The sequence below is a fragment of the Hipposideros armiger genome, unplaced genomic scaffold (assembly GCF_001890085.2).
Source record: "Hipposideros armiger isolate ML-2016 unplaced genomic scaffold, ASM189008v1 scaffold_309, whole genome shotgun sequence".
Classification (NCBI taxonomy): domain Eukaryota; kingdom Metazoa; phylum Chordata; class Mammalia; order Chiroptera; family Hipposideridae; genus Hipposideros; species Hipposideros armiger.
The window spans coordinates 767,889-776,974 of record NW_017731659.1 but is presented as its reverse complement, the minus strand read 5'-3'; the positions used below and the strand labels follow the sequence as shown (position 1 = coordinate 776,974).

At 54.8% G+C, this 9,086-nt stretch overlaps 1 protein-coding gene across 2 annotated transcripts in view; it reads left to right on the top strand.

The window, feature by feature from the left end:
• CD82 (CD82 molecule) overlaps positions 1 to 9,086 on the top strand; it is a 76,174-nt gene that overhangs the window by 65,343 nt on the left and 1,745 nt on the right. For both annotated transcript variants that reach the window (XM_019659981.1, XM_019659980.1), the window contains exons 4-7: positions 626 to 750; positions 859 to 933; positions 5,816 to 5,917; positions 8,737 to 8,940. In XM_019659981.1, the coding sequence (XP_019515526.1) occupies positions 626 to 750; positions 859 to 933; positions 5,816 to 5,917; positions 8,737 to 8,940 (506 nt within the window). The remainder of the gene's footprint in view (positions 1 to 625; positions 751 to 858; positions 934 to 5,815; positions 5,918 to 8,736; positions 8,941 to 9,086) is intronic.

Genomic DNA, 9,086 nt, shown 5'->3' with positions numbered 1-9,086 from the left:
GTGCGTCCCTCTGAGCCTCAGTGTCCTCATCTGTGAAATGGCCGTGCTAGTGCCTACCAGGCAGAGTTATGTCAGAGCAGGAGATGGTGTGTGAAGCCCCCGGGACACAATGAGTGGGCAAGAGAGCCTGGTGCTTATTATTGTCTGGATGAGGAGGAAGGCAGGCCTGTGATGTCTGTGGCCCCAGCAGAACCCGCTAGTCTGCGGTTTGTTAATTCAGCAGCTATTCACGCAGTACTTTGCTGTGCCCGACACTGCTCATGGGGCTGGGGGCTTAGCAAACCCACACCCCTGCCCTCCTGGCGCTCACGTTCTTGTGGGGTGCAGACAACAAGCAAAACACATGAGTGAGATGTAGAGTCTTTTCAATTCCAGTCAGTGCTGAGGAGACAAACTAAAGCAGGGGCGGGGGTTAGAATAGATTGCAGGGGGAGGCACATCCAGGGGAGGCAGCTTCCAAAGGGGGTGAGGAGCAGGTTCCTTGCTGGGGGGCTGACCCTAGCACCCTGACTCCACGGAGGGCTTTTGGGAGCAGTCCTGGACCTTTGGGCCCTGCCCCTGATTTTGTCCTTTATTGAGAGTGAGACAGCCAGGCTGGATCGAACACCCTTCTTTCCTTCCCCAGAGACCTCCTCCAGCTCCGTCACTGTGGGGGCCTATGTCTTCATCGGCGTGGGGGCTGTCACCATGCTCATGGGCTTCCTGGGCTGCATCGGCGCCGTGAATGAGGTCCGCTGCCTGCTGGGGCTGGTGAGTAGGCCCTCCGCCCCTGCCCGCTCAGACTGGGTGGGGAGCATCTGAGGTGAGGAGGACCTGATGGGGGACCCCTGGCTGACTCTGCCTGCTCTGTGTCCCCAGTACTTTGCCTTCCTCCTCCTGATCCTCATCGCCCAGGTGGCTGCTGGCGCCCTCTTCTACTTCAACATGGACAAGGTAAGCACTCCCTCCCTCCCCCTCGCCCTCCCTACCTGTGCTGGACCAGCCACGTGGGGCTTTGGCCTGGGGGAGGAGGATGAGCAAGAAACCTCTCAGTTGCCGCAGACAAACCCAGTACGTGCCAAGGCAGCCTCCCTGCGAGCAAATGGCGGGCNCAGTGGAGGGTCAGGAGGAAGGAAGTCAGCTGATAACTGCTCCCTATGGTGTGCTGAGCACTGGGTTTGCTGCACTCTCGCAGGCCACACCGATGATCCTCCCTACAGCCTGCACAGGCGAGGTTGCTGAGGCTCTGAGAGGTTATATCAGGGATACGAGAAGAAAGCCTGGGGGCTGAGAGCTTGGAGAGGAAGGGGCTCGCATGAGCTGCGTGGGGGGTGGTGACAATGGCTGCACCGGCTGGCTGCCCTGTGCTCCCCAGAGAGGGTGGTCATAACTGTGCCTCTTTTTCTCCTTCTGTCTCCCATCTGAGAAGCCCAAAACAGGCACTGTGCACTCGCCCTAAGGTACAAGTGGCAAAACAGGTTCCTCGAGGACAGGGCAGCTCTGTGAGATGTTTGCTCGCTGAGATGGAAACTTCCTGATCCACTGGCTTAGAGGCAGCTGGAACCAGGACAGGGAGAGGTGACCTTTCTCTTTCCTTTTGGGAAGGGAGAAGAAGGCATCCAGGAGAGAAATGGGACAAAGGCTTGTAAGCACCTGCTGGGTGCTGGGCTGCTTGGGTGGCTCCAAGTACAGGTCCCGCCCTCAGGAGCTTTACTGGGTGGCTGGGGAGACATGATGTGGCCTCCTGCTGAACTCTGGGTAGCCAGTTATATGGATGGCAGCCGGACTTTCAGGAAAGACTTGGGTGGTCACGAAGGGTAAATATGCCACCCCCTCCACATTCAGCATTGCAAAGGGTCCTCCTCATCTCCTATCAGGATACCAGAATTAAACCTCAAAGCATTTGGCAACATGGCCGGTGGGAACCCCGGGGAGCGGACAGGAAGATTCGGTCCACTACACTGCATCTGGGGCATCTCATTCTAAGGGAATTTGACACATTAGAGTAAAGAGCATGGAGTGAGGTCTGGACACTATCTCAAGGGGTGGTCAAAGGAGCCTGGCAACTTCCCCTGGAAAGGAGTGGGTAAAGGGATATGTGGTCTGGTCTCAAATAATCTGAATGATATTTATCCTGGAAGAGAACGATTTGATTTGGTCTGTATGGTCTCAGTTGGGATTTGTGGGGCAAGGGGAGGATAAGAACTAACACAAATAGGCGAAAGTCATTTGGGCTCAACTTAAAAGGAATTGCTTGTATCAAGAGCCCCCCGCCCCCACTGTGTAATATGCTATTTTGTGAGGTACTGAGTTCCCCATCACATGGAGCATTTAAGCAGAACCTGGAAAAATATGGGGAGGATTCTCACACTGGATGATATGCTGGGCTCAAAGTTCTCTTCTAATTGTACCTGTCTGTGAAAAGTCACCCTCAAGGTGAAATAAAGGCACAGCATTGGCGAGAGGAGGGGAGAGTTACCATGGAAGATGGCGGGATCTTGGGTCAGGTGGAGATAGTGGGTGACTTGTCATGGTTGAGATCTCGGGGTTCTGGAGCTTCAAGTGTCAGGGTTATGATCATATCTCTGCTGCTTGCTGGCTATGTGATCTTGAGAAGTTGTTCTGACTCTGGGCCTCCGTTTTCTCTTCTGGGAAGTGGGGAGGGTGATATTGGGCAGGACCAGGGTTGGCTTCTTAGGCATGTGACCTCAGCGGTCACACAGGGTCCCACACTTAGAGGGGTCCTGTGCTTGGTTTGAGGCTCTGCTGCTGCTGTCTTGACATTCTTAATCATTTATAAAGAAAGGCCCTGCATTTCACTTTGCATGGGGCTGTAAATAACACAGTTGGTCCTGGGCACTAACCCAACTGAAAGTAGCCAGGCTGGCTACAGGCTTGGCTGGATCCAGGCTTCCTAAGGCTGCCGCCAGGCCCCTGTCCCTCTCCATCCTTGGCCCTGCTCTCCTCCATTGGCTCCCTTCTTGGGCGGGCTGTCCCCAGTGGAGCCCAAGGTGGCCACCAGCAGTGCAGGCCCTCCTCCCACCAGATTAACCGAAAGAGAGGGCCCATGTGTGTGACCTTGGGGCATGTACTCATCCCTGAACCACTCACTGTACCCACGGTATGGAAGGCCTTAAGTGGCAGCCTGGGTCTTTGCTTGCCCACTACAATGAGGGGGCAGAGTTTCCAGCCACATGGAGAGATTGAGGAGTGCTGATTGCTAAGGAAAGGAACTGTTATCTCAAGAGGAAGGGAGGATGGGTGCCGGGCAATTGGAAACCACAGAGGTGGCCCCTGCACGGATGAAATGAGGTGGTGAGCATCGTCTCGCTCTTCCTCCCTGCACCTCCTTGTCTCAGGAACAGCCTGGTTACCAGGGCGACATCCCTGGGCTCCCAACACAGCCTCCTGGGTATTGGGATCCAAGGCATCAGCTGCAAGCTAAACCAGCCCCTGCAGTCATGGTCCCTGTGGCCCTGCTGTATCCCTTTAGCCACATTCTGGGATGGAGGATGCTATGGTGTTTCAATGGAAACCACCCAGCCTCAATGGAAAGCACACAGTTTCCATCACCTTCTCATTGCAGGAGGGCCTTTGAAACAGGGAAGTCCGGGCTGCTGTGGCAACTACACTGGGGCATAAATAGAGCCTAGGTTAGTGTGGGGGAGGGCCGCTGAGAAGGATGTGGGAGAGGTGATTCTCCAAGCAGATACCTCCGGGGAACTTCCTCCTTTCCGCCCGCCAGTCAGAGATCATCCGCTCACTGGGGAGCAGAGAAGGTTGAGGCAGAAAGAGCCAAGACCTACCTACATGTGGGCAGCCCCGCTATGTGTCATGGGGAAACCACTTGGCTTCTCCGGGCCCTTCTTAAAAGTGCCTTGACCTAGGTAAAACCATGTGGTTTAAGTGCTGGTGGAGCTAAACAGATAAAAACTTGGGTTCTGAAATTAGACAAGCCTGAGTCCAAACCTCAAGCTCTCCTGCCTTGTTGGCTCTGTGACGTTGGACAACTTAATGAACCTCTCTGAGCCTCGTCTTCTAAATCTCTAAAATGAGAGAATGAGATCAATCCCTAGGCCATCGGTCGGCTCTGAGGATGAAAGCGAGATTAATGCATTACCAGTGCTTGCTTAGCACGGGGCTGACAAAGAATAAGCATTTGATCCAAGTTAGCCACTCTTCTTGTTATGGTTAGTGACTGACAGGAAAGCTTAGTAAGTTGTGGAGCTCTGTGTTGGTAACACAGAAAGCAACATGCTAAGAGTTTTATCAAAAGGTAGAGGGACAGAGCAAGATCCTGGGGAGCTGGCTTCCCCAGGTCAGTGAAGGGAGGGGCCCGGAGCCAGGGCTGCAGGTCCATCCGGCGGATGTGGGTTGTCTGAGCACAGCGGGGGCTGCCTGTGGGGAGCTGGCGGAAGCCCCACGCGCAGGGTTCCCAGCCAGGCTCTGAAAGCCCCTGCCTGGAAATACCTGTCCCCTCTCCGCAAGTCCCCTTTCTCAGGAACCGAGGGGCAGGTGTGCAGCTGTCTCCTGGGTGCCCCTGCCCCGCTTGTGCCCCTCGCCCTGGGGTTCCACAGCGACAGACAGCAGGTGACCACAAGCAGCCTGTCCATGCTTGTGTGCCGAGAGCCCAGCTGGGGCCAGACCAGGGCTGGGGCCATCCTTGCTCCCCAGGGGAGCCCTGCCTTCGGCTCTCTAGACTGGTTTCAGGTTTGCCTCCCTTTGCACAGCTGATGTTCCTGAAAAGCTGCTGTAGTGAGATCCTCTATTCTGGGCTTCAGCGAAAGGCCTTTGGGGCTGAATCTTTTTGATCCCTGTACCCCATGTCTGCCTTATTTGTAAATCAGTCTTTTCTCTGTGGGGTTAGTGAAAAGCAGGTGTGCTTCTCTCTTCCTCAGTGCAGGCCTGTCAGAATGCAGACTTTGTGGAGCCCTGGGGCAGGCATGAGGGTTAACTGGGAGAGTGCCTGAGGACGTCCCCGGTGTGTGGCACGGAGCAGTGGCTTTGCCCACGTTCCTTATTCATGGACGCTGCACCCCTACTCTGGCCAGGCTTTACCAGACCCAGTCCCCGCTCCCACAAAGCTGACATTCTAGCGGGGGGAGAGATGATGAACCCTGAAAACGAATGAGCATGGAATGACAATGCTGTGAAGAAAATACAGCATGCTTACCCTTTCAGGATAAGAAGGGCCTGGAGGGGGTGGTGGGGAGGGGATATGAAAGGGATGGTATTTTGTAGGGTGGTCCAGGAAGGCCTTTCTAAGGAGCTGATGTTTGAGCATGGCCCTGGGGAAGTGAAGGAGTGAGCCATGTTAATATTTGGGGGAAGAGGATGCCAGGCAGATGGAATAGAGCGTGCAAAGGCCCTGGAGCAGAAGTGCGCCTGGCACAAAGTCAGCAAGGAGACCTGTGCAGTGGAACTGGAGGAAGCAAGAACAGAGGCAGTGAGGCCCAGGACGAGCAGGGGCTAAAGGATGCAGGGCCCTGTGGGCCATCGAGAGGACACCGGTGTTTCTCCTGAGAGTGCTGGGAAGCCACTGGGAGGTTTTTAGCAGGGACATAGAAAGATCCACATTTAAAGGGCCATGTGGCTGCTGAATGCCAAATGAACTGCAGAGCAGCAGTGGTTGGCCCCGACTGCACTGGGCTTAGTGTGGTGACGAGCAGGAAGTGGCAGGAAAGTGGTTGGAATTAGCAGCAAGAAGCTTTTGCACCGTGAGCATGTCCCCAAGTTCAGGGGTTAGAGTGGGGAGAGGCAGTTGAAGTAGATGTGACCAGAGGTGGGGCGTGGGTTTCAGAAAATCCGACCTCGGTCCTTGCTCTCCCCTCTGCAGGTAAAACAGGAAATGGGCAGCATCGTCCTCAAGATCATTAAGAACTACAAGGATGGGCAGGAGGACAGTCTGCAGGATGGCTGGGACTATGTACAGGCTCAGGTAAGGTGGGGGAAGGGCAGGGCAGCGTGAGGTTCCTGGCCAGCGTGTGTCTGTGCGTCTGGGTCTGGTCACGCATGTGCCTGTGTGTGCCTGGCAGAGAGAACATGTTAGCGAGTTTGTGAGTGTGTATCTGATGGGGGCGGGGCTCCTGAGCAGTCCCCCTACCTGGGACCCCAGTCACCACCACAGGTCCTTGCTCAGGGGGCTCAGGGTCTTGGAGGTGGCGCTGTGGCTCACAGTGTGCCCATCTGTGGCCAGAGAGGGTGGGGTCAGCTCTCGACCCTCTCATCTCAAGCCAGGCAGGTGAGTGTGGGGAGCTCCACCCTGCAGGTGAAGAAACTGGGTTCCAAGGCTCATCTGCTGTCACACGCTTGAGGGAAGTCTACCTCTGGGGAGGTGTAGTTGGAGCCTTCTGGGGTGAAAGGAATGTTCTATTCAAATCTTGATCAAATCAGATGGTGGTTATGCCAGTATATATACAAAAACCCATCAAGTTGGATTTGTGCACTTTACTCTATGTGTATTCCAACTGACTGACAGGATGAATGAATGAATGAATGAATGATAGAGTGATTCATTGAATGGCTGACCGAATGAATGACTGACTGAATGCATGACTGACTGACTAAATGAATGAATGACCATCTGACTGGGTTCCCAGCTTACCCTGATGGTGAACCAATTGCCACACACATGAATCGACCTCAGTGATCAGGTCCTGGCTGCCCCCTCTTCTGTGGTCCCAGATGCCCCGTGCCCTTGGCTGGTACCTGCCCCCTCTGGGCTGCAGCCTCCTCCTCTGTCCCGTGGGGCTGGTGGACACAACAGTCATGCACGACCTGCTGGCACTGACTGACAGCTAGAGAAAGCCTGACGTCAGGAGAGTTTGGAGACTGTAGATGGACTCTGTCCAGGAGACACGGGCACATCTATTTCCTGAACTGTGAAAAAGGGAGGGTGATCTTTTTCTGGCCTACGTGCCTCATAGATTTTTTTTTGGTGAGGACCAGATAAAGCCAGTAAGAGGGCTTGGTGCATACAGGAAGACTGTTTCATCACATCTTGAGTTTGCGCCGCCATTCCTGAGGCCGTTTGCTGAGATGGGAGGGAGACAGATGTCCTCAGATGAACAAATGCTGGGGGGAGAGGTGGGTCGCTTGAGAGATGAGGAGCATCCCACTGTGGGAGGTAGTTGGCTGACTGGGGGGTTTCTGCGGTAGGCGAGGCCTCTAGATGATTCTATGTCTGTCAGACTCTGCTTGGGATGGTGGTTAAGAAAGCCGACTGTGAGTCAGGCACCTGGGGGCTGGGATACTAACTCGACCACTTCCTGGCCAGATGTTCTCTAAGCCTCAGTTTCCTCATCTATAAAATGGGGCTATTGATCCATACTACTGTGAGATGAGCTTTGAAAGCCCATGGCACTTAGGCAGCACTTATCCTGCGGTGATGTTTTATTCGCCCTGCACAACCACTAAAACACAGGGTGATGGGTGGTGGGTGGTAACTGGGGACAGACCTTGGCATGAAGCGGGCCAGGCGGCCCTGGAGAAGAGGGCTCTGCCTGGTGCAGTGGAGGGGCTGAGGAAAGCAGCCTCATTTTGCTTGAGTGTGGGAGGGCCTGTGAGTGCCGCTCGGAGATGCCAGCCTTTCTGCCAGAGAGGAGGCAGCCAGGCAACTGCAACATAAAAAGTACAACGTGAAGCCCGAGAACGCCAGAGCATGCTTGCGTGCCCCCTGCTGGCCACTGGGCTGCTTGTCAGGGACTCACAACGCCGAGATGGGAAGCAGGTGGGGAATTGGGAATTGACTGTGTGCTGGGCCGGGTGGCGTGCCGCTTACCCATGCAGCCCATTTAGTCCTCCCTGGGCCCCTAACATACTGGTAATTGTGATCCCATTCTCCAGATGAGGAAACTGAGGCTCAGAAAAGGGCAGCGGCTTACACATGCGCAGGGCAGGGCCGGGATTTGAAAGGAGCCCTTCCCCCACTCTGCTCCGCCTTCACTGGGCATTTCCAGCATGAGCCCAGCCCCTGAGAGTCCCATCCTGTCGGGAACTGAAGCCCAGATGTGATCGGAAGCCTCTGGGGCTCCCCTTCATGAACCCCACGGTGGCCCCATTTGGCACACAGAGTCCAGCGATGTTTTCTTCCCTTCTGGAACGAGAGCATTTTCTCCTCTAAAAAGGAAGAATGGACCGTGTATTTTTTCTACTTTGGCGACCAAGAATCTCAGAGGCAAGTTGCAGCTCCAGCACATGCTTGGCACCAAAAAGTGGAGCTGGCCTTTTCCTGTGCTGGGGCTCCGCCTGCCTGGTCCCGTACAGTCCTCAGAACCGCCCAGTGAGTTAGAAAACTTGGTTACCCCATTTTGCAGATGAGGAAACTGAGGTCAGTACTTTGACCAACGTTGAAAAGCTGGTAGGTGGCAGAGCTGAGATTTGAACCCAGTAGCCTGACTGCAGACCCCACACTCGTAACTGTGTGTGCCATCTGTCCTCCTTGTATCCCCCACGCTTATGTTCTGTCTTTCAACTCGCACTTCCCTCCTATTCTGCTTTATATGTTTGCTGGTCCTGATTGTACCTTCCGACTGTTTAATAGTTTGTGATATGTGTTTTCTGAAAGCCCCTTTAAATCCTTTGTGGCTCACAGAAGCCAAAATGAATCCTGGACTCAAATCCTGGTGGTTTGGCTGGGACCAGGGAGGCCTGGACGTGGCAGATCTAAGCCTCTTTCCGGGGAGGCCGTTCCTCTGCCAGGAGGGGGCCTGCCAGAGTGGGCAGTGGGCATGAGCAACCTGTCCTCTCTTTGCCCAGGGAAAGTGCTGTGGCTGGGTGAGCTTCTATAACTGGACAGAGAACGCTGCGCTCATGAATCACACCGATGTCACCTACCCCTGTTCTTGCGACAAAAACGAGAAGGATGACGGCCTTCTTTTGAGGACGGGTTTCTGCAACGCCACCGATGGCAATAGGACAGAGAGCTACAACAGCCCCAAGGACTGGCCTGTGTACCAGGAGGTATGTGGAGGGCTGTGGGGTCAGGGGCTGGGTTTGGGGATGCCCATGGGTTCAGGTACTTGGGCCACCCATGCTCTCCTGGGCTCAGGCCCCTTCCTTCCTCCCTCCCTTCCTCTCTTCCTTCCTTCCTTCCTTCCTTCCTTCCT